Consider the following 27,181-nt stretch of genomic DNA (forward strand, 5'->3'; position numbering starts at 1 on the left):
CATGGATTAGATACACAACAATCTTTTTAGGGTTGTGTGTCAATCTGTTGTTAAACAAAATTCCACATATAATGAATAAAACTATGGTTCTATTGGTTAGCTCATATGCAAATGTGTATAGTCATTATACATAATCTCAACGCGGAATGCTGATATAAATATACAAGATATCGGCGTCAATATATAATAAACACATATTTCAAGGTCGGGGCATGTATCTAGACATTCTAACCAGAGCATGTATCTAGACATTCTAACCAGAGCATGTATCTAGACATTCTAACCAGAGCATGTATCTAGACATTCTAACATTTAGTTTATAATAAGGAAATGAAGTTAATCTTTTATATCTTTAAGGATAAAAATTATCTCATATTGCGACTGCTTTCTGTCATTCTGATTTAAAAATCCGTGTAATATCTTATCCAAAGTAGCCATAAGACAACACGGTAATAATAAAGACAAACTTAAATGTTAATGTGAAAAAAAACTACTTTTGACATATTTGTTTTAAGTTATTTTTTTGGGGGGCTAGTTTTGTTTTTTATAATGCTTTTTTAATGTGAGAGTTTGCTTTCTTACCAAAACTTTTCACCCCCGAAAAAGTCTTTTTATTTGTTTAATGTGATCATATCTGCATATACATTATTTACAATAAACTAATGATGATAGTACATAGAGGTGTGTTGTCCAGTTTAGGGTCAGTTAAGAGAAACAAACAATGGGCCATATTGTATATTTGTATTATTATAGATTATTTATTTCGTTTACTTTACTTCAAAATCTTAAACAATGAACTCAAAATTAATCATGTTCTACATATTTAATATAATTATTCTCAATGATTGCAGTATGTCTAAAATTGTGCTGTAATTAGTCTGATTATTAGGTGGGTCGCTATTTACACAAAAGTGTGATGCTCATGTTGTTTAGATGTGATTAATACTTTATATTGGAGGCAGTAGTAGTTTACTGATGTTCAAGACTAAAAAATCTACATGTGGAGCAGGATCTGCTTACCCTTCCAAAGCATCAGTTTTTGTTTAGATTCGTGTTGTTAAGTCTTTATTTTTTTATGTTGTATTTTGTGTACAATTGTTTGTCTGTTTGTCTTTTTCTTTTGCGTTGTCAGTTAATTTTGCTCTATTAGTGTGAATTTCTCTCTGGTATCTTACAACCCTCGTTTAACGAGATACACACCTTCTTTTATTGATCTTAAAAAATAACTAGGAATTGTCGTATTGGAAGTCAGTCAGATATACCGAGGAACATGATAAAACTAAGCCATGTCTTAAAATAACGGTACTTACAATAGAGGTATACAGTGTACATACTGCTCCCACTGATATGACTGATCCCCATAGCGTAAACCCAGTCACTGCAAAAGATGTTAATAAGTTATCAAAGGTACCAGGATTATAATTTAATACGTCAGCCGCGCGTTTCGTCTACATAAGACTCATCATTGACGCTCAGATCAAAATAGTTATAAAGTAAAAGTTTTGTAGGCAGGGAATTTATAAAAATGGCCATATAATTGATTTTCATAACAACACCAAAGTGCTGACTACTGGGCTAAACATATGTCAAGAGTAGAGGGCATATTTTTCCATTGACTCAGAATTTTGATAACAAAAAAAAACCAAATATGACTTTCCGTTAATCTCCTAAAAGACAATTGTTGCATGACATTTACATTTCATCTTTTATAAAATCAGAACTTTCTGGATATACGGATATAAAATGATATCTCAATTCAACACTTTCATGTAAAAATTGTGGACTGAAGGAAAATAATGTAAACAATACATGGATTTTATGCGTCAAGGATGTACAAGAAACCGAAAGAGTTAAAGTTCTTTATGACAACAAAATATTAGGCAGATTTATATAAGGCCAATTTTGTAAGAAGGGTAAGTAAGAAAAGGATTTCGGACGCATACAATTTATAATGTGTTACTTCCATCTTTTGTTAGGTGTACGAAAAACATATATTAAATAGGAGGCTGCAAAACGATCATCCGGTAACAATTGATCATGTACAGGTTGGTACTTGACATCTGTCAGGTATCACAGACATGACAGTATTTGTTTACCCTTTCGGAGAACATGCGGTCTCCAAAGGTTTCTTTTATTCGTTATGCTCAGTTTTTTGTTTCTGTGTAATTTTTTGTCAACTGTTCTTCTTCATTTCATCCATGGTTTTGTATGATTTTTTGGAATATAAAGATTCTTATGTAGACCAAACGCACAATTGGCGACAAAATCAGCTGGGTATAATGGAAGAGGTTTTTTTTCTCCGACTCGTTGTCCGTGTGGTATCTTCCGACTATGTTTTCCGGCACAGTGAATTATTCTAAGATCAAGTGAATAATTTGATGACATAGAGTTATTTAATATGCATATTTTTACTCCAAAAAATAGCTCTCTATACCGGATGAGAAATCGATGAAGGCTTAGGGTACAGGTAAATACATTAAAAACAACTGACGAGGGATATTTGTGAGGATTTATCTTGATGTTATGTATCATATTCTATAATAAAGCTTTAGATATATGATTTTCAGATTTAAAAATTATATGGAATAAAAAAAAAAATGACAAAGCACATGTCTAAGTTGAAATACTGATGTGGTGCTTGCAAAATGTGCTACGCACTTGTATTCTTATCCGTTACAGGATGATTAATGTTCTTTCAACGCAGTAATGAGATTGCATTTATATTCTACTGGGATATCACCAGATCAGATGACATCACTTCTATGTCGACATGAAAAATCATTTTGATACTTTATGTTTCAGTAAATTTACTTTTTTATTTTTCGAAGATTTTCTTATTTGATTTGGCTGTCTAACTATTGACGAAACGCATTTCAGGCGTTCCAAATTCCAAAAATGTAATTTATTGTTTATTAACTTCTTCGGGTTGGTGTCATGAATATTATCAAATCAAGAAAGTAATATTTTTTAAATTCATTTATGTTCTATGCAAGTTATATTAAAGTTTATTATATTATGCAATCGTTCATATAATAATTATTTCGCTTTTTTATACTTGTTTAGTCGAGTCTTGCTGGTGAGTCTTTTGTGGCTAAAACGCAAGTCTTTCCTATAAAGGCTAAGCCTCTCATCTATTGTCAGTTTATATTTAAGAATTTTGCACTATGGGTTGATGATGAATTCATTTTATTCAACAATATGTATTCTCGAGAATGCGACATGGACCTGAACAAAAAACTGGATCGTATTTACATATCACGCTTCAGTAACAGTGTATACGTAAGCTTCATGCGTTAGATAATGTTCTCTCTTTCTGTCTAGTGATTTAATAAAATAGGCAAGTGAGATACTTTCAGGCAGAACTCAGTAATTCTTTTTTTTCACCTGAAATCTAATTTACTGCACTAATGCAGTTATAATGAATACCACGTCTACAGCATTTGACAGGGCACTCCTGTAGGGTTAGTCTAACTGAACAAACAGGGAGATTGTTCAGTTTATAATAATAAATTGTAAGATTTACATTCTATAGATTTTATCACCGATCATGATTGTGACGAAGTCCACAACACTTGGTCTGATGATTAATTAGAATAAGTGACATAATTATGCCTGCTAAATAAATAGAGCATATAATTATATGCATAACATAAACATAATATAAAGTATATATATATATAGATTATTACATTGATACAAGTGGATTATCGGATTTATCCAATCGAGATAGTTAAATTATCAATTTTAAAGTCCGAGCCTCGGAAGTATCGTTACTATGTAATAATCTGTTTCTCTAATGATAAAAAGATAAATTTTCTTTTTTTCTAAACCAAAACCCCCTTCCAGTGCCTTCCACTTTCTACGAAGTTGTCAATTTCATTAACACCTGTTAGAACATTTTGATCATTTCAGGGAGCTGAGAAAGGTTATGACCCTTTGACTTAGCCAATCATCTTCTGAGATCACCGGCAACCACACGTTGATTAAATTTTTTTTATACAACGGGTTCGGAAAGGGATATTTTTCCATATAATTAGAGAAATAAGCTTATTTCTTTCAAAATTTTACCAAGATAACCACCTTGTTAGTGTCGAAATATTTTAATAGTTAAAAAAGTTTTTTTAACAGGACATATACATCAATATTTGAAGTTTTATAATTTGAAATGTGAGTGCACTTATGGATGGAAAATGTAATTAATGTTACAAAAAGATTTATATCATAATAACTGCTGTCCCAGATTTTATATTCTTCTACGAGATATCTTTAGTTTAGGATATGATGACCTATCTTAACTTTATTCAAGGATTTATATACAACTCCTTGCTTTATTAAAGCGTACTAAATTATAATCCTGGTATCTTTGAAAACTATTTACACCACTGGGTCGATGCCACTGCTGGTAGACGTTTCGTGCCCAGTAGTCATAACTTCGGTGTTGACATGTATATCAATAATGTGGTCATTTTTATAAATTTGCTGTTTACAAAACTTTAAATTTTTCGAAACACTAAGGATTTTCTTATCCCAGGCAAAGATTACCTTAGCCGTATTTGGCACAACTTTTTGGAATTTTGGATCCTCAACGCTCTTCAACTTTGTACTTGTTTGGCTCTTTAAATCTTTTGATATGAGCGTCATTGATGAGTCTTATGTAGACGAAACGCGCGTCTGGCGTACTAAATTATAATCCTGGTATCTTTGATAACTATTTACACCACTGGGCCGATGCCACTGCTGGTGGACGTTTCGTCCCGAGGGTATCACCTGCCCAGTAGTCAACACTTCGGTGTTGACATGAATATCAATAATGTGGTCATTTTTATAAATTTCCTGTTTACAAAACTTTGAGTTTTACGAAACACTAAGGATTTTCTTACCACAGGCATAGATTACCTTAGCCGTATTTGGCACAACTTTTTGGAATTTTTGATCCTCAATCCTCTTCAACTCTGTACTTGTTTGGCTTTATAAATCTTTTGATATGAGCGTCACTGATGCGTCTTATGTAGACGAAACGCGCGTCTGGCGTACTAAATTATAATCCTGGTACCTTTGATATTTAACTATTTATCATTTTCCAAAAGGATTTTTTAAGTATTGACATTCAAGAACAAATGCTTATAATCCTCTGTTTTATTTCATATTAGATGTCTCTTTTTTCCAATAACTTATTAATTTGTCACATTTTAAAATTTTGTTCAGTATTAATCTTATCGCATTCAGCTCGATTTGTTCTAAAATAAACCCCTATACTTTTAATTGGTCCTTTATTCCATTTAATGTTTCAAACTTATCTTAGCAATGATTTAATTTTCCTAACCAAATGTGTTGATCTGTTCAGTTTTAAACATGATAGTGTTCTAAAGATTGTGACATACTCATTTTGCGATTTAAAAAAGGGTTGTTTCGTCGGCTAATTGCGAGTTCTTAAAACTATGTGTTTTGTATCAAGCTTGATTTGAAAACCTTTGATATTGGAATCTTGTCTAATTCAGCAATAACAAAAATCAGGGAACTTAACGGATAGCCTTGTCTAATACCGCGCTTAATGTTTTATGATGATGAGACCCACCAATTGTTCAACATAAAACCTTTTATATCTTTATACAGATAAGTCGATATAATTTGACCTTACTCCAAATGAAGATAAGAGAAACAAGAACTAGTAAAATTGGTACGAGTGTCATATATGATGGTTTGGATGAGGTTTACAGGATAAAGAATAAATCTGTAGCAAAATGGGCAAAAAATAATGTATAACTGGGAAACATATAATGACTGGCTATGATTTAATGGCATTTAGACCCAAATAAACGACAACTGAAAAAGAAAACCATATCTTACCTGCATTTAAAGCGAGTGATGGAGCATACAGGACAAGCGCCATATACAACAACTAAAAAAAAAACAAACGGATAACTAATCAGATATACGTTGACCATGAGTACTCCTAACGTTCAATTGATCCAAAATGGTATGGAATTTCTAATAAGCCTAACTATAACTGTTATATAAATAAATTACAAAAATAATTAACTGGTCTACTAACTACTTTTAAATATTCCTGGTCGGATTAAATGTTAACTTCTTTTTTTTTCCAGGCAATTCTTATTCGTAAGCTTTTTTCATACCACAACATCACCATGCTGTTATTTAACTTCCCGGATGTAGTATAGAACTTCACCTGCATATGGTGTACACATTTCCTAATTCATTAGGTATTTTAGAGCTTGCAACTGTTACTCAGTATATATAAATGTCAACAGTTTGTGAGTAATGGGTTTTTCAAGAATGTCTCGCCCTTTTTCTTAAAAGTTCCACGGATGATACAACACCTTATTGATAAATATTCAATATCAACTAAGTACCCGGTGGTCTTGTAGTATAGATTTTCAGCCTATAGTTCTTATTCATTATATCATTATTATTTTTTATAATACTAGCGTTTACAGTAACGTTACTTACCATTTGTATAGAAAATGTCATAGAACCAGCTGTTCTGACGCCCTTACTGAAACGATGCTCCAAATACTAAAACGAAACAAACAAAACATAGAAATAGAAAATTACTTAAAACTTTAGTTCAAACTCCTTAAAATAAGTTGATCTTAAATAAATTTAACTTGTGTGTATATGTTTTTTGGTCGTATAGCCATCAACATTTCTACCCTCGCTATCAAGTGTTTGTGTTTGTGTTTGAGCGTACGAGATTAAGGTAAAACACGTTACAATTGCATGAGTCCTGTGTACTTTTATGAATATACCTTTATCAGGAACGCTCGAAGCCGAGTATTTGAAGGCCAGGGATGTAGAAGAATCAAAACAGTTGAAGAGCAATATAACCAAAAAAGGACTTAAAAAAAATATTTCAGTCAAAGGAAAACTGTGTCCGAGAAAGATGAAACATTAGTTTCGTTATAATATTGAAATTTTTGAACGGATAATTTCAGAAAGATTAGTAAAAAATCATGTCAGTATCGTAATACTGACTACCGAGCTGATGATACCCTCGGGATTGATAGTTTTCCAGCAGAGGTATCGACCCAGTGGTGTAAAATTGAAAAAATCACGTTATATATTTCATGCGTCCGAAATAATTTTCTGGATGAACTGTCATCCGGAATTCTCAAAGCCGATTAACTGAAAGCCAATGATGTAAAAGAGCCTGAAGATGTTGAAACATACTTTTTTTATTATTATTTCCAAATTTGTTAACGAACAATTTCAGAAAAGTATTTTTATAAATATCGAGCTGATGGTACCCTCGGGGACTAAAAGTCCACCAGCAGAGGTATCGAGCTAGTGCTGTAAACAATAATACAACATGTTATAAATTTCCTGCGTCTCGAGATCTTTTCTGGATTACCTTCATCAGGAACACTCAAAATCAAATATTTGAAAGTCAAGGATATACTAAAATCGAAACAGTTGAAGAGCTATGTAGCCTTAAAGGATTTAAGCAAAATAGCCCAATCCATCTAAGACAACTTATTCCTAAAGAAATTCTTTATAATTCCAAATTTATAACGGGTACATTCCGAAAGTCTTGAAAAAAATCATGTCTTTTTCTACCAAAGAACTCGTATTTGAACTGATGATACCCTCGGAGACTGATGGTCTACTAGCAGTGGTATCGACCCAGTAATGTAAAGAAAAAGAACCAAAACATAATAAATATCACGCTTCTGAAGCAGTTTTCCTGATTTACTTTCGACAGGACACAAATATTTGAAAGCCAGGGATATATATGAACTAAAACCGAAATTTATGAAGTGCTATATTCATAAAAAATTCAACTACATTTCTGTACATCCTCACTGAAATGATGCCCTGAATACTTAAAAGTAATATAAACACATACGGAGTGCTTCCGAGTATTAACAGTAAGTATATTTTTTCTGTGTGTTGTTATATTTTATTTTGTTTTTCGTTATCTATATGACACCAAAATATACCGTGAAGGAAACAGGCTCGTAAAGTAATGATAAGCATCATCAGTTCTGAAGGTCATGAATCAGATTAGAAAATGAACAACCAAATTAATATACACTAGTCAATAGTCAATAGTAAAATCATTGAAAAACATTAATAACCAGACTTAGGACAGACACGCGATATCAATGATTCTGAAATAGTTTTACTCTATCTAATGAATTAATTGTTTCAGGTAAGAGTTACACACTCGACATCAACTATGAAGACGCTTTTAATTAAGGTGGGGTCTAAAATAACATCAATCATATGGTCTCCGTTTGTGAGGAATCTTATTGGTCACCATACCATATCTTCTTATTTGTATATGGGTCCTGGGTCCAGACGTGTGGCTCAGATTTAACCTCTTCCAAATTCATACGCATATATTTGCAAGGAAAACCATCGCCCATTATATTTTATCTCGGTTTAAGAAAAACAATGAATGATCTCTTGGGGTTAACATCTATTTAAGATGTCAACCACAAGGATCGTTTATTTTAATTAGTTAAAAGGGGTAATTAAGTATATAGTGGTTACAGACACCTAAACAGAATATAAAAATATATATATTTATGACCCATCGGCAAATAATCTTCTTCTTTTGTTCAAATTATACCCATGACAAATTTGATATTTTTTTTTTCAAATAATGCCAAATACCAGCGGAACGTCTTTTAAATGAATGATTGAAGATAGACACCCTTATCATTAGTAACGTGCTTATCTGACGAGATCTTAAAGGGCAATATAGTTGATAGATCGGGGTCTCGAATACCTATATAGTTACACTCCCGTGTATTATTGCTTCTTATTTCTGCAAGACATTCCCAATTCTAAAACCGATTAAAGCCAGTAGAAACAAAGCACCAACATACGTTAAGCAGTCAGAACGAACTATTGTGACGAAATAATATCCAAGGCGTGTATATCGTATGCAACTAAGCATTAATTTGTGCTTCCAATTCAAAACTATAAGTTAATCAACGTTAACTACCTGAACAAATTTTCAATATCAATTGGACACACAAAATAGCAAGATTTCAATATCAATTGGACACACAAAATAACAAGGTAAACCAGTAAAGACAGAATAATTCATTGATCGAGTAGCAAACGTTCCTAGGAATACACGTTTGTTTATGTTTTATAAACTGCATGTTTTTCGAGGATAACATAGACGTTAATAACTTGTGAAGTACATGTATTTTAAGACATAAGACATTTTTTAACTAATACTTGATTGTATGATATGATGTTCCTACATAAAAATGAAATGTTAACAACTAATTAAAAATAATAATCATGACTAGACAAACACCTTTCCTAGAAAGCTACGTAGATGGAGTTATATAAATTCACGTCAAGTAGAGCAAGTCAAGGATAAAGTTCGTTTGTTACACTCTTTTCCCCCCACTTATTTAATGCATTAATATGTTAATGCATAATCAGCTATTACCGCTTAAAGACTTAACTCTGAATAGCTCCTTCAGGTGGCATTTACAAGGCAAAATTTGAGAGACTTACGCAATAAGTTTATTTGTCAAATAGAGAAGCGAAATATATCAAAGAGATGATCATATATAAAAACAAACCAAGAAGTGGCTGGTTTCATATGTCTGTTTGATTAAATGGTAACGGTCTTCTTTTCTCGATGCACATAGACATAAATGTTTATCGCAACCTCAAATCTAAACCTGTGTTTTTAGCCTGTGGTCAACATGTAACACAAACTGGTGTTAAACTTAAGTCTGATCAGTAAATATTCATTTTTTGTATAAATAAGTCGTTGTTGTTGATCAGTTTATTTGTAGTTTTGACATCAAGTATAAAATTTTATCTGAGAAGATAAAAATGGAACGTTTGAAAAGTTAATTCAAAACGAAAAGTCCCTAATCAAATGGCTAATCAATAGCTCAAACATATCAAACGAATTGATAACAACTGTCATATTCCTGACTTAGAACAAGCATTTTCTTATGTAGAAAATGGTGGATTGGGTTTTATAGCTAGCTAAACATCTCACTTGTATGCCAGTCGCATTAAATTCCATTGTATTGACAACAATGCGTGAACAAAACAAACAGACATTATAATTGTTAGCAACGCACACGTGTACTAAGAAATAGATGGACCAATAAAAGACAATATACTCTTTTTATTATTCAATTAATAACCACTTTTGTTACATGAAACTGGGAAAAGTACTTGTTTAGGAAGCTCAAAATAAATTGTAAAATAAAGTTTAACTTTAAGTTTGATAAAATGACACAGCATTTAAACAACATTATTTCGTTGCTAGAGAGAATGGTACTAGATAATCATTATCTACATGTTTTTTTGTTTTTTGTTTATCTTATTACATAAATTTTGTATTTAGAGTATATATTTTTAGACAGCGATCAATAATAGACGATAGAACAATTGTTTTTGTAAATATTCTATATTAACTTAACTACGTAACATTTTCATAAAACAATTGTGCACAGATATTCAACATCTATCTCATATTAGTATGCATGAACACTGACTGTTTGTTTCTCTAGTGACATATAACCTATCACATCTACGGTTAATCCTTTAAAATTAGTTTTAAAATATGAAAGATATTTCTATAGAAGGAAAATGAAAAGGAATAATAATTATATTCAGCTTTGAATATATGTCACACTGCCATTGTATTTAACGACAAGACAAAGATGCACCAAATAAGGTATTACTGAAAACTGATACGGAAACAAAACAAAATTTATTATTCTAATCTAAAAGTAGGCAAACTTTGTGTGAAATGTAAAATCATAGATTGTCAAGAATATTACAAATAGTCAAGCCTAACATAATTAACGATACGATCATATCTCCTAATGTATAGCAATACAGAAAAGAAGATATGATGTGATTGTTAGTAGGGCAAATATTTACAGCAGAGACCACAGGACGAGAATGTAAATTCAATAATTAATAATTCGGAGTTTAGTATGGCGTCAATTATCACTGTACTAGTATAGGTATTTTTTTAGGGGCCAGCTGAAGGACGCCTCCGGGTGCGGGAATATCTCGCTACATTGAAGACCTGTTAGTGACCTTCTGATGTTGTTTTTTCTATGGTCTGGTTGTTGTCTCTTTGACACATTCCCCATTTCCATTCTCAATTTTATTCAGTAATGAGGAATGCAAAATATGTACCTTTCTTATCCATTATACGCCAAGGCTGATGCAAATATTTATGCAATCTTATAAGTCATAACACATATCAAGTTTCCTTGAAAAGTTATCAATTTGATTGCATTTGAGTTTAGAAGCAGTAGATAACATATTTAGAACCAGGTCTAAAATAACTGGTTGTAAAGGTACTCTCACATATGCAACTTTACAAGTCATGTGATTACCGTTTCAAAATTTAAAACGTTTGACATATTTTAACAGATATAATCAACAGTCTGAGTTGGTAAACTCGGGTATAAACGAAGACATATATAATATTAAAAATAAAAAAGTTACGGATGTGTTATTTACTCTTTATAAAGTTCATTCGTACCTGCATACCTTCATAAATGTTTCACTTTTAATTCATTCAATATACGGTATTACATAATGATTCCGTATATTGAAATATATTTTCTTCTTTCATGTCTTTTTTTTTTTGCACCATTGAACTGAATCCACAGTATAGTTCAGATATATTATGTCATTTTGCAAAGAACATCTGTAGTTACGTTTTGTATGTTATAACATGGGAGAGGCTTGGTAAAGCAAAATTCTATCAAAATATACAAAAAACGAAAATGTTCACATTGATTAAAACATATATTGTGGAATTGCCCTTTGGTGTAGCCATCAGTAACTGCGAATACCCTCATATATGAACTTAGTGTCATTTTTAGTTTTTGTTGTAGGGATTTATAAATACTCTGCTACGTCCTGTATGTATTTTCATACTTGCTTTTTTGCTTTGTATCGAGCTGATGAGTTAACTTAAAGCACTTGTCGTCTGATCTTTATATTTTGTTCTTATGTTGTACTATTACACCACTATCCCGGCAGGTTATGAGAGGGTTTGGCGTCCACAAACACGTTTAACCCCGCTACAATCTGTATGTTCGTGTCCCAAAGCCAGGAGCCTCTATTTCTGTGGTTGTCGTCTGTTGCTGAATATCAGATATTTATTTCGTTCTTTCTTTTTTTTTTACATAAACCAGACCGTTAGTTTTCTTGTTTGAATTGTTTCACATTTATTATTTTTGAGGTATTATGCTAGCTGACTATGCGGTATTTGGTCTTCTCATTGACAATTTTACCATTTTATTTTTTTTTATTTTTACATATATTTCGTACAAAATTTACAGCGTATCGTAAACCTCTTAAGGCTGGTTGGTATAAATATACATGTGTATTGACGGATATGTTAAGAATTGTAAAATATTGTATTTTGTGTATATGTATCAAGTTTTACTTTAACATTTAAATATCTCTCCATATTATTAAAATGAACAAATTAAGGATTAAATGATATTTTTCTGATCGAAACCCATTTATTCTAACATGCTTTTCAACAATACAAAAATTACTGTACAATTGGCAAATAGGGAATACACAATATACCATTCCTTAATTTCTACTGTAATGGCAACTTTTTATAGAGAAGAAATATTGGCAAATTGAGTAAACATTTTGTAATCTTTTATTACAACTAGTGTAAACTACATTTCCTGATAAAATAACATTGTGCTATAAACAGATTTATAATGTTGAGGAGGGCTACATTACAAACAACAATAGTTTTCCAAATCACCTTTTAAACACAGTAAATGTCAAAATTGGACATTATTATCTTGCCTAACATTAACGACAAGAAAGACGTATGCAAAAGCGCAAAAATAACCAATCGTCTCAACGGAAGGTAATAAAGGCATTTTTTACGTTACGGCATATCCCACAACTGATTTGATAAAAAAAACAACCCTGCCTTGAGCAAATACCACGGCAATGGATAATTATGAACGAATTAAAATAATAACATGCTTCACTGAGCGGAGGCTGATACCACCGCAGAGGTCGAACCCTGAACAGTTGGCGTAAATGAAAATAAATCAAATATATAACCTACACGCTTGTTTTGTCCGATATGCTATATCTGTTACCATAAAAGAAATATATGTACTAAATTATCTGTTCTATTAAAATCGCTGGCCTGACTGAATCGCACATGTATACGGTATACCACGAAGAAACTTCTGGCGTCTTTTTAAATGAGTCGCTGTGAATACACGTAATGCATTAATTAAAACCCTGATAATATAAAAAAAAAGAAAAAAAAAAAGGTCTATTTAACTGCATTTCACAGTACTGACAATCGCTTGCTTTATTACGGTTTTTATATAATGACCTTGGCCTTTCAGATATATGAATATCGGGCATATTGTCATTTAAAAATTAATTTTTAAATTCGTAATAAAAAAAAAAACAAAACAATCATCTCCAATTTCAAATCTTAAAATTCACAAAAAATGATAACGTTGTTGACAAAATAAATGATATCAAAATACATTTACTAGGGGGTTTCCTAAAATTCACCGAGAAAACTACCTTTGGTAACAGTATAATCACGGTGTGTGTTTTTAGATAACCGTGTTTACACAAACATTCATTCTGAGCATTCATTACTTCCTAGTAAGTAAAAGTTGGGTCACGATAGACATTTTATCTAAGAGAAGACATACATAGGAAATGGCCATCCTGTTCACAACCACTGAAATCCGTAATTAGAACACTTTTAAAAATTGTCAGAAAATACAACGTTTCCAAATATCGAGTGATCATATGTAATTATATAACTTTCTCTTGTTAATGTGCAGTAAATATCATAAAAACATTTGGTTAATCGTGTATGTAACAGTTTTACACAAGTCTATAAACTATAACTTTAACAATTTTTAAGTTGATTGTCCCTAAACTACTGATTGATCAAATCGTTCTCAGTTATACAGAAAATGTACTGCGTTTGCCCAACTAGGTAACTTAGTTTTCTTCAAGCCACCAAAACCTACCGACCAGCCAGGAAATAAAAACATACCCATTGTAAACTAATTATATGTCAATTATTCAATTATATACCAATGTCAACCCTTTTTGTTCTAATTTTATGATGCTCTAAATACTATTTGTGTTTTCCCTCCTATCAGATGCTCTAAATACTATTTGTGTTTTCCCTCCTATCAGCGAGTGAGCTACGCAGTTAATTTGAACCTATAGCTAGTAACGTGTTTTCCACAGGAGAATGTTTATGCAGAAATAAAAAGGGTGAAAAAATCTCAACCATATTTTGTGCTTGTACATTTAATAAGTTAGAACACGTGTTGTGAGTTGTTTTTATGTACATAATATTTTTTTGGATGAGTATGATGTTGGTGGTTGTATAGAACACGCCTGGTAAACCATCTAATCTCAACCAAATGGTTAGGACGGAAAAAAGTATTCCAACACTTCCTGTTGAGCTTTTCTGGTTCAAAATATCCAAAAATAAACACAGGGTAGGTCGACTTTTCGTCAATTTACTGAAAATCAATGAGGTTTTTTTTCTAAAATAGGAGAATGGCATGCCATAGATAATTGAATTAGGATTTGTCTCGTGTATGACACGGACCAATATAATTCAAAATGACATCGGAATGACTTTTCTCCAGCAGGTAAATGTCGCCAGTAGTCAGTTATTGACAAAATGACAGTGCGATCACCGTTAAAGCTAACATATATATATATCAGTAAATTGGTATTTTTCTAAAACTCTATAAATATAAAATTACAGTTTCTTCTCTTTCTTTTGGTTGAGATTAGATGGTTTACCAGGCGTGATAGAACCAGTTATTCGAGTTCTGCCCGAAAGAGAAGTAGAGCATATTTTAAACAAAATAGATCCTATGATTAGCTAAAAAAGTAAAATATTTTGGTATTTACGCTATCAAACGAAAGTATCCAACATAGTAAATACTGTTATTTGTTAATGTATTATGCAATATGCATGTGCACTTTGTGGAGATTATAACTCTGGGCGTGTCCTATGATCAAATGGTTTAAAAGAAAAACGGATAAACGTCTCTCAAAATGTCGTTTGAACTTTTCATATTTTCAATCGTTACAGAATGCATTATGAAAGAGCAGTAGATATCACAAAATATTAGAATCCTGACGTAAAACGTTTCCACAGTGCAAACCTGTATTACATATAGTTAATGTAAAATCATTACACAATGTCAGAGGTCGTTTTATTAGCTCACCTGGTCCGAAAGGCCAAGTGAGCTTTTCTCATCACTTGGCGTCCGTCGTCCGTCGTCCGTCGTCGTTAACTTTTACAAAAATTTTCTCCTCTGAAACTGCTGGGCCAAATTTAACCAAACTTGGCCACAATCATCATTGGGGTATCTAGTTTAAAAATGTGTCCGGTTACCCGGTCAACCAACCAAGATGGCCGCCATGGCTTAAAATAGAACATAGGGAAAAATGCAGTTTTTGGCTAATAACTCAAAAACCAAAGCATTTAGAGCAAATCTGACATGGGGATAAAATTGTTTATCAGGTCAAAATCTATCTGCCCTGCAAATTTCAGAGGAATCAGACAACCCGTTGTTAGGTTGCTGCCCCTGAATAAGTAATTTTAAGGAAATTTTGCTGTTTTTGGCTATTATCTTGAATATTATTATAGATAGAGATAAACTGTAAGCGATAATGTTCATCAAAGTAAGATTTACAAATAAGTCAACATGACCAAAATGGTCAGTTGACCTCTTTAGGAGTTATTGCCTTTTATAGTCAATTTTTAACCATTTTTCGTAAATCATAGTAATCTTTTAGAAAAATCTTCTCCTCTGAAACTATTTGGCCAACTTAAACCAAACTTAGCCACCATCATCATTGGGGTATCTAGTTTAAAAAATGTGTCCGGTAACTCAGCCAACCAACCAAGATGGCCACCATGGCTAAAAATAGAACATGGGGGGAAAATGCAGTTTTGGCTTATAACTCAAAAACCAAAGCATTTAGAGCAAATCTGACAGGGAGTGAAATTGTTGATCAGGTCAAGATCTATCTGCCCTGGAATTTTCGGAGTCGGATAACCAGTTGTTAGGTTGCTGTCCCTGAATTGGTAATTTTAAGGAAATTTTGCTGTTTTTGGTTATTATCTGGAATATTTCTATAGATAGAGATAACTGTAAACAGCAATAATGTGCAGCAAAGTAAGACCTAAAAATAAGTCAACATGACCAAAATGGTCAATTGACCCCTAAGGAGTTATTACCCTTCATAGTCAATATTTAACAATTTTCATAAAATTACTAGTAGTAGATTTTCACTAATATTTTCCTCTGATACTACTAGGCCAAGTTCATTATAGATAGTGATAATTGTAAGCAGCAAGAATGTTTAGTAAAGTAAGATCTACAAACACATCAGCATCACCATAACACAAATTTGTCATGAATCCATCTGTGTCCTTTGTTTGATATTCACATATACCAAGGTGAGCGACACAGGCTCTTTAGAGCCTCTGGTTCTGAATGTGCCTATCCCAAGTCAGGAGCCTGTACTTCAGAGGTTTTCGTCTGTTGCTAATCATATTTGTTTTTCGTTCATTATTTTGTTCATAAGTCGGGCCATAATTTTTCTCGTTTACATTATTTTACATTTGTCAATTCGGGGCCTTTTTAAAGCTGACTAAATAGCTGGGTTTTACTAATTGTTAGAGCCACGTACGATGACCTTATGATTGCAAATTTCTGTTTCATTTGGTCATATTCTGGACGCCAGTCTTTGCTCCTTTCTAATATCCAATCAGTTTAATTGAGGTCTGGAGCTGGCATGTCAGTTAACTGCTAGTAGTCTGTTGTTATTTATGTATTATTGTCATTAGGTCTTTCCACCTTTCTTGTGGAAAGACCTATTGTATTTATTCTGATTATTAGGTCTTTCCACTTTTCTGTGGAAAGACCTATTGTTTTTCTTCTGATTATTTTTTTTTTTTTTTTTTTTCTTCCGCCTAATTTTGTTCTTGCGATAAACATTTGTTTCGCAATATGTCGCTTAGATATTTTGTATATGATATCGAACAGTTTATGCGCTTTTGAAATTTACCCTGCGTAAACGAATACTTTTCTTTGTAGGAGTTATCTCCCCAAACACTGTTTTCCTTGCTAGCGCATCTCCTTCGCAACCGTTAAAGATTATGACAAATTTATTATACAAAATTGCTCGTTATATCCTTGGCATGATTTGTCCTGTTTTGACCGAAGCGATATGACCGCTCCATATGAGAGTTATTTCCCCTTATGCATCTGATATAAGTGATATGAATTTCTATCTTATAAATCATAAGTGATAGAGACCTAGGATCTTTTGATTTGAGGTCCTTGGTCCCAAAAAATAAAACTTAGGTCAAGGTCAAAGGTCAAGGTCATATGTTAATATTTGAATTTGGCTTATTTTCACTTATATCCAAAGACTGTATAAGATATCAACAAATTATTTTTACTAAATTGTTAGTTGTGACATGTCGTAAGATGTAAATTTTGATTGCAAGCGTACGTTGAATGTAAAAGGGAGTTTTCTCCCCTCTTGTATTTAAAAATACGCGTTTGGTGATATAACTCATTAACTAAATATAATTAAGACCTATGGTCTTTTGATTTGAGGTCCTTGGTTTATGACCTTGAAATTGATCTCAAGGTCATAGCTTAATTTGGCGTTCTAGATTTTGACCTTTGCTTTTATTCTATATGTATACATGATAAAGATATACAACTTTTAGAAAAAGGTATCAAACCATTTAACCTTGAAAAAAACAACCGGAAGTAGCTATTTTTTTGTACTTTAATAATATAAAAGTATATAGAACCAGATATTTTTGGAATTAGTGTCAAGTAAATATTCAAATATAATCGGAAGTAACATTTTTCAAACCGGAAGTAACAAATTATCTCCCTTATTTAAAAAAAATGTATGGAAACAATATATTTTTGGAATCAGCTTACTAGGAGCTATCATTTGACGATTGAAATGACATTTTAAACTTAGTTTCACAACTTTTCATATCAAAATACATTGTTTTGATGGAAAGACCTTCAATCGTTCTCTGAACAATTGGTTTTTAATTAGGTCTTTCCACCTTTCGTGTGGAAAGACCTATTGATTTTGTTCTGATTATTTTTTTTTTCTTGCGGTGTAAAAATGTTTCAAAAGATGTCACTTAGTTTTTTTGTATATGAGATCATACAGTCTATACGCTTTTGAAACTCACCCTGTTCAACCAAACACTTTTCTTTGTAAGAGTTATCTCCCCAAACACTGTTTTTCTTGTTATCAGATCTCCTCCGCAACCGTAAAAGAAAGCGACAAATTTATTTTTCCAAATTGCTCGTTATATCCTCAGGATGTTACGTTTTATTTTGACCGAAGCTTTACGAAGACCCCATATGAGAGTAATTTCCCCTTTTGTATTGAAATAAGTGAAATAAATTTGTAACTGGAAAACCATAAGTGATAGAGGCCTAGGGTCTTTTGATTTGAGGCCCTTGCTCAAAAAGTATGAAAATGAGGTCAAGGACAAAGGTCAAGGTCATGTTCAAATTTTTGATTTTGGCTTGTTATCTCTTATTTTCAGAAATCATACAAGATATCGACAAAATATTTTCACACAATTGTTAGTTACGACATGTCGTAACACATAAATTTTAGTCGAAAGGGTACGTAGACATTTGACGCAAGTTTTCCCCCTTTTTATATCTAATATCATACGTATGGTAATATAACTCATTAACAATATAAAGTAGAGGACTAGAGTCTTTTGATTTGAGGTCCTTGGTTTATGACCTTGAAATTGAGCTCAAGGTCATATGCTAATTAAACGTTCTAGATTTTGACCTTTGCTTTTACCTCATATGAACACATGATAAAGCCATGGGACTTTTTGCATTAAGTTGTAAGCAATGTGACCTTAAAAAACACAACCGGAAGTGACCTTTTGTAAACCGGAAGTAGCTATTTTTTGTACTATATCAATGTAAATGTATATAGAACCATATATTTTTGGAATCAGTGTCAAGTAAACTATCAAACAATACCGGAAGTAAACTTTTTAAACCGGAAGTAAAAGATTATCTCCCTTTAATATATATTTTTTTTATAGAAACCATATATTTTTTTAATAAGCTTTCAAAAAGCTGTCATTTGGCGCTAAAATTGACATTTTAAACCAAATTTTAATATTTTCATATAAAAAAAAGGTCTTAACTGGTGGAAAGACCATCAATGGTTCTCTGAACAATTGGTTTTTAATTTTTTTTTTTTTTCTTCCGCCTAATTTTTTTCTTGCGGTGTAAAAATGTTTCAAAAGATGTCGCTTAGTTTTTTTGTATATGATATCATTCAGTCTATACGCTTTTGAAACTGACTCTGTTTAACCAACACTTTTCTTTGTAAGAGTTATCTCCCCAAACACTGTTTTTCTTGTTATCAGATCTCCTCCGCAACCGTAAAAGAAAGCGACAAATTTATTTTTCCAAATTGCTCGTTATATCCTCAGGATGTTACGTTTTATTTTCACCGAAGCTTTACGAAGACTCCATATGAGAGTTATTTCCCCTTTTGTAATGAAATAAATGAAATAAATTTGTTACTGGAAAACCATTAGTGATAGAGGCCTAGGGTCTTTTGATTTGAGGTCCTTGGTCCAAAAAAATGAAAATGAGGTCAAGGTCAAAGGTCAAGGTCATGTTCAAAAATATGATTTTGGCTTGTTATCTCTTATTTTCAGAAATCCTATAAGATATCGACAAAATATTTTCACAAAATGTGTGTTACGACATGGCGTAACACGTAAATTTTAGTTAAAAGGGTACGTAAACATTTGATGCGACTTTTCCCCCTTTTATATCTTATATTAGTTGTATGGTAATATAACTCATTATCATTATAAAGTAAAGGCTTAGGGTCTTTTGATTTAAGATCCTTGGTCCAAAAAAATGAAAATTAGGTCAAGGTCAAAGGTCAAGGTCAAATTCTAAAATTTGATTTTTGCTTATTTTCACTCTTTTTCATTAACCTTATAAGATTTCAACAAATTATTTTTACTAAATTGTTAGTTGCGACATGTCGTAACTTATAAATTTTGATTGGAAGGGTGCGAAGAGAATAAATGGGATTTTTGCCCCTGTTATATTTAGAATTATGCGTAAAGTGATATTACTCATGAACCATACATAATACAGACCTAGGGTCTTTTAATTTGGGATCCTTGGTTTATGACCTTGAAATTGAGGTCAAGGTCATAGGTTAATTGGACGTTCTAGATTTTGACCTTTGCTTGAAATTCATATTTATATATCATTTAGCCATAGGAACTGACATTTTCAACTGAATTTTAATATTTTCATATCAAAATAGATCCTTATTGGTGGAAAGACCTTCAATTGTTCTTTGAACCATTGGTTTTTAATTTTATTTATTTTCTTTTGTTACATTTTCTGACATCGCACTCGGACTTCTCTTGAACTGAATGTTAATGTGCGTATTGTTATGCGTTTACTTTTCTACATTGGCTAGAGGTATAGGGGAGGGCTGCGATCTCATAAACATGTTTAACCCCGCCGCAATTTTGCGCCTGTCCCAAGTCAGGAGCCTCTGGCCTTTGTTAGTCTTGTATGATTTTTTAATTTTAGTTTGTTTCTTGTGTATAATTCTGAGTTTAGTATGATGTTCATTATCACTGTACTAGTATACATATTGTTTAAGGGGCTAGCTGAAGAACGCCTACGGGTGCGGGAGTTTCACGCAACAATGAAGATCCATTGGTAGCCTTCGGTTGTTGTCTGCTCTATGGTCAGGTTGTTGTCGCTTTGACACATTCTCCATTTCCTTTCTCAATTTTATCTTGCCGAGAGTTGTCTCATTGGCAATCTTACCGCATCTTTTTTTCTATATTAAAGACAAAACTTTATGACAAAAGCGTTGATTTTTGCTTTCAATTATTAAAAGTTTTTATTCATGAGTATCAATGTACCGACATTATGTGAGTGGGTACACTTGTTACATCCTGTTTACCTATGAAGAAATACTTGTGTCTATTATATATATCCTTGACAGAAAACAAGTCATTGTCAAATAAATTCAGTCGGCTGAACTAATTCATTGTTAAAAAGATTCAGTCATATAATACAATAGGGTTATGAGGTATGAATGCTCATCCACAACAACTATTTATAGAACAGCTTAGTATAATTGTGTTAAACACCTTAAGGTCGACGTACGGTTGGGAGAACATACAAACTTTAAGGAAAACTTATAAAAATTAAAGCTTGTTAACCAAAGGGTTAACACTAACATAAGTACGTTTTATGTTAATAATACCGATGCCGTTTGATTTCATGTGTCGTTAGATTGCTGTCTCATAGTCAGAATAAATTAGTTGAAATGATTTCACTTATTACAATTCAAGTTAAAGGTAATAGGACTATAATATAAACGTCTACCATTCATCGTATGTATTATGTATAAGCATAAACGACTATGTAAGTGTTAGGGACGACATCAAAAGATCGATGTAGGATAAAAAACTTAAATCAAATAGTTTGGGGGTGGGGGGGTCAACATTGATGCAAGTTTTGTTAATCTGAAATCGATTTTACATATATCCCTATTGGTCAATCAATTTTTTCCAAATTAAGTTAAGAGGGGGGTGTGGGGGTCAGTGAAAAAACTATGTGAATTAAGTTTTTTACCCTTCATTGAACTTTTGATGTCGTCCCTTAGACTATAAAATTAACATTAATCTCTCAAATAGTATGTACTTCTGACGTTGAGGTGACAGAACGTAATTATTCCACTAACCTCGTATGCACTGGTGACCTTAAGGTTATAAAATACAGGCAGGAACACATGAGCCGCACCAAACACTACAAAGAAGTAGGATAATCCTATCCACCAGTACATGGTTGTATAGTTATACATCTCCCCTGGTGTACCCAGTAAAGTAATGGCAGACATAAAACTGGCTAGTAGAGACAGTGCCACAGGTATAGGACTCATGTTACCTCCAGCCATCAGGAATTCTTTAATGTTCTTCTTTCGTCTGTCAGCCCAGGCATAATAAAATCCTATACTAGCAGATACAGTCAATGTCAGAGCGAACAGAACATAATCCACAGTAGTAAATGAGTGCTTTCCACCGCCGGGATTCTGAAAACTGTAGCCACGATCTTCTAACGTCATTTTGATATTAGAATTTTCCCTTTTAAACAGGTGAATATCTCAATGATCAAACAAGCTCTGATAACGTTTTTTGTATAGGTGGTGTTATATGGTATTATCAGGTATATATAGCATTACAGGTAAAACTTTCAACCGTTATAAATAATCATTGATATACAAAATAATGTATTTTAACAAAATATCAGTTCTTGCTACAGAAGTAAATTTCAACTATTTCCAACATTAGCGAAGAAGTCTATGAAATATTAACAAGCTTGCTTTATCTTTTGGTTGACAAATATCTCACGTTTCGTTTTTATGTTTTTCTGACACATTTCTGAATGTAAACACTTACTCCTGTTGAGGCTAGTGATGTAATTCAACCAATACACAAGATGAATCAAAACATAAGTGTAATCGAACCTATATTAAGGATTTCCTAGTAATAACATCCTTACTAATATATATGTACCGGTAATTTAATTAATGACATAAGCTATGTACATCATATATCGTATAACTGTCAGTCAAGTCATATTTGGTTTATATCCGTTGGATGAATAGCACACACCTTTTATTCATGATGTAATAATTTCAATTGTTTTAACCACAACTTTATAAGACATCACAAACGCCAACTTACTTTCACTTGTATAATGATAGTAAATCCAGTGGTCGGATTTCCTAATGACATCATTCGTTATTGTACTTGACATGATCATATATCTTTATTTTCTCGTAAAACCAAAGTATAATGGACACCAACCTTAAATATCTATATAGCATGTTTTCCCTCCTATTGTCGGAGGTTTCTGCGGGTACTCCGAACTTTTCAACACTCTTCGCTACTAATTTTTGTTTTAAATTACCAGGCATCGTATCATTTAACACAGAGGATAATCAATGTTTACTGGTCCCGGAAATTTAGAAACGATCCTTGTAAACTTATCGATTCTTTAAATAAACTTATTCTGAAAGGTTACCAATTGAACTGTGTAATTAGATTTTTGAATGTTGTTTTTATTGGTATTAATATTGAATTTGATAACAGTGAATTAAAAGTTAACTAAATATTATCTTTATATACATATATACTTTCATGGATCTACAATCTGCCGATACCTGTATTTTGGCATTGCACAAGGTCATGTTCTTTTTCTGACTGTTTATGGCGCCTTTATACTTAATCCATTGGATGTTGGATATGTAATGATTGATATTTTATTCAAAAATACATGATATTTTAGCATTTGTTTTTGGTTTTAAACTAGGCTAAGCTGTCAGTAAATTCTTTACTTAGTGTATGTGTGTGTTGGGATGTACACGTACCCTGCCACGTTCTCTGTGTTTTTGTTAGATGTATTTAAATTTGTATCCTTTTTGTTAAGCCTTTTCTTGTTTTTCGTTCCTAGCGTCGAGATCCCGATAAGATTTTTAAACCCGCCACATTCTTTATATCTGTGCCTGTCTCACATCAGGAGCCTGTAATTCAGTGGTTGTTTTTTTTTTTTTTTTTTTTTCGTTTTTTTTTTTTTTTTTTTTGCTTTTTATCATATTACTTTTTCGTTCATTTGTTTGCACATAAATCCGGTCATTAGTTTTCTAGTTTGAATTGTTTTGTATTTGTCATGTCAGTGCCTTTTATAGCTGACCATGGTATGGGTTTTACCTTACTCGTTGTTGGACTGGTCTTACGGTGAACTATAGGTGTAAGTGTTAGTTTCTGTTTCATTTGGTTTCTTGTACTTATATTTTAAACTAAGAATATATATTTTTTTAAACTGTTTATCTGTGTTATCTCATGTATTTAGTTGCATTCCGATTGTTTGGATTTTGCACTTAAAAATATATTATCTGCACAAATGTACGTGCTTATAAGTAACTTTAGGTCACCATACAGCCTTTAAAGATATGACACCGAATCCCTAAACGTAAAGTCAGCAAATCCAGTACAAACGTGTAAGCCAACAGCCTGATTTATGACAAAACAATAAAATAACAAAACCAATATGATATATAGAAATAAACAACCGTCAATGCACTAGTTACAGACTTTGAACAGGCACATATGGTGGAGTTTAAAATGTTTGTGAGCGATAATATCCCCACCCTCAAACCCCTACCCAATCCTAACATACGACATAAACTGTGCAAGTGAATGCACCATACCATATCTTCTTTTTTTTACAGATACTGTTCACCATCTGATTGATTGTAGATTAAGTAAGATTATTCATATATGTACACGGATCAAACACTTATCAGTTCCTATTCTGATAAGAAAAATTCGTTTACACCAAAGTGCCAATATATAAGATAATAAACTATATCCGAGTTCTTAATCTTTCATGATTAATAGGAGATGCATGTTTGGGATTAGATATGTAACGTTTTGGGCTAATGGCAAGTCGATACTTGGCCTATATTGTAAAGTCGACAATTAGCGGGATTTTTAGCAAGACAAGATTTAGTCCTTATTAAATTGAAAATGTAAATGTATTCCTAAATACTGTAAAAACTATGAAAAACATGAAGGTAAAAAACAGCTATATAAATATACAATTTAGAGCAAACAATAGCTTATTCCAAAAGATTGGTTCTGGTCCTAAATTGAAATCTAACAGCCTTTAAATACTGTTATCTTGTGGTACTGGATACACTTACTGTAAACTCATTTCAATTTTATAAATGGTTTAAACTTAAGAGGGGCTGACAGTAAGGATTGAGAATTTCATGGAAAGTATTTTTTTTAGATTTTCCTAAAAACCTGTGTATATCACGTGTTTGAGTAAAGAAACAATTCTGTGTTTGAAAATTTAAAAAAAAAAAAAAATTTTTTATAAAAAAATACATTATCATTATTGCCATGGAAATGGCTTGGATTAAACCTGCAAAAATCAAATATATGATTATTTCAATGCATAATATTACTAAACAAAGTCAGTGGTGTGTAGACATCAACATTAATTCCTTGTACCATATAAGTTCTTGTACAAGTAACATAAAAAAAATCAACAAAAAAATGTTTGGTTACCATGGCAACACCTTAATACCGTATATACTTGACAAACGGTCATTTTTGGTAGAAATTGGTCTTTTTAAAATCTGTATTGCAGAAAAAATGCAACCACCCACAAAGAAATGAAAATATCCTAAATATACCTCGATCTATAGGTAATTACATAATAAAATAAAAAAACTGGTACCTGATTTCATTTTTTTACAAAAATTACTAAAAAAAATGAAAAAAATGGAAATTTTGCATATTTTGAGATTTATGTGAATTGTGAGTTTTTGTCTCCTATTTTACCCACAGTAAAAGAAAAATATCAATAATTGCATTAACAGTTATTAATACAAATGAAATATTTTCTGTATTGTGTAATAGTTTCTTAAGTAAAAGATGCATAGCAACAATTAATGTTTCCTAGCAACGGATCAGAAAGAGTGAAAAAAATGGGTTTTTTTTTGCCATTCATCATCAAATAATTAACATTGAATGAAAACGATTTTGAACATTCTGTTGCAGTTCATTTAATTTCTTTTATAGTAAATAAAACAACAATAAATTATTGCCTTATTCTATTTCTTATAGTCAAAATTATGTATATAGACCTAGAGGTTATAGGGGGAGGGTTGAGATCTCATAAACATGCTTAACCCTGCCGCAATTTTGCGCCTGTCCCAAGTCAGGAGTCTCTGGCCTTGTTAGTCTTATTTGATTTTTAATTTTAGTTTCTTGTGTATAATTCGGAGTTTAGTATGACGTCCATTATCAATGTACAAGTATACATATTTTTAAGGGGCCAGCTGAAGATCGCCTCCGGGTGCGGGAGTTTCTCGCTACATTGAATACCCATTGGTGGCTTTCGGCTGTTGTCTGCTCTATGGTTGGGTTGTTGTCGCTTTGACACATTCCCCATTTCCTTTCTCAATTTTATAAGTTACTGGAAATTCATAATTTTTGTGATGTTTTTTAATTATTGCAAAAAATGCTGGTGTTGTAATCGCAATAATTTAAACTTGCATTTTGGAATTTTTTATATGAATGAAGTGGGATTTTTGGTCGAGAACCGCAATAATAATGCATGCAATAATTTATGAATTTACAGTACCATCCAGAAACAATTTTTCCAGTGAAACATCTATTGATATAGACATTGTGATTTTACTGTTGACCTGCAGAACTCAAAATTATTATGATTTTCCTAGTCATCTCTCAAGTTTAATTTCAATCATTTCAGGGAAACCTTATGAACAATTGGAAATATAGGGATTCTTCCAGCTTTGACAACAACAACAGTTGTAATAATGTACTGAATGACAACAGTGCACTTGTCATATATCTATATTCCTTTCTCCCATTCCAGAATATGACCATTGTGAGAAACACAGGGGTCCCAGGTTAGGGGGAGGGTTGGGATCCCGCTAACATGTTTAACCCCGCCACATTATTTATGTATGTGCCTGTCTTAAGTCAGGAGCCTGTAATTCAGTGGTTGTCGTTTGTTTATGTGTTACTTATTTGTTTTTCGTTCATTTTTTTTACATAAATAAGGCCGTTAGTTTTCTCGTTTGAATTGTTTTACATTGTCTTATAGGGGCCTATTATAGCTGACTATGCGGTATGGGCTTTGCTCATTGTTTAAGGCCGTACGGTGACCTATAGTTGTTAATGTCTGTGTCATTTTGGTCTTTTGTGGATAGTTGTTTCATTGGCAATCATACCACATCTTCTTTTTTATAGTGTCTGACAAGAAGCAAGACATTCTTACTCTCTGGAGCAGCTGATGTTGCCTAATTTAAACTATGAAAATGTTGAAAGTCAATGACCCATTACTAAATATGTTAGGCCTTTTATCTCAATGGATACTATAAATCAATTACATTCCAAATATCATTGACTTGACATTATTCGTTTCCCGTACACTAACCATATAAATTTTAACCAAGTCAATAAACCATGAATGAC

General features: G+C 32.2%; 1 protein-coding gene across 1 annotated transcript in view; it reads right to left on the reverse strand.

Moving 5' to 3' along the window:
- Positions 1-22,724, reverse strand: part of LOC143046324 (sodium-dependent multivitamin transporter-like) — a 35,969-nt gene extending 13,245 nt beyond the window's left edge. Inside the window, exons 1-4 of the mRNA XM_076219428.1 lie at positions 21,850-22,724; positions 6,469-6,534; positions 5,848-5,899; positions 1,311-1,378 (exon numbers count right to left, since the gene is read on the reverse strand). Of these exons, the coding sequence (XP_076075543.1) occupies positions 1,311-1,378; positions 5,848-5,899; positions 6,469-6,534; positions 21,850-22,230 (567 nt within the window). The 5' untranslated portion in view covers positions 22,231-22,724. The remainder of the gene's footprint in view (positions 1-1,310; positions 1,379-5,847; positions 5,900-6,468; positions 6,535-21,849) is intronic.
- Between the last annotated feature and the right edge of the window lie 4,457 nt (positions 22,725-27,181).

The sequence above is a fragment of the Mytilus galloprovincialis genome, chromosome 9, assembly GCF_965363235.1.
Source record: "Mytilus galloprovincialis chromosome 9, xbMytGall1.hap1.1, whole genome shotgun sequence".
Lineage (NCBI taxonomy): Eukaryota > Metazoa > Mollusca > Bivalvia > Mytilida > Mytilidae > Mytilus > Mytilus galloprovincialis.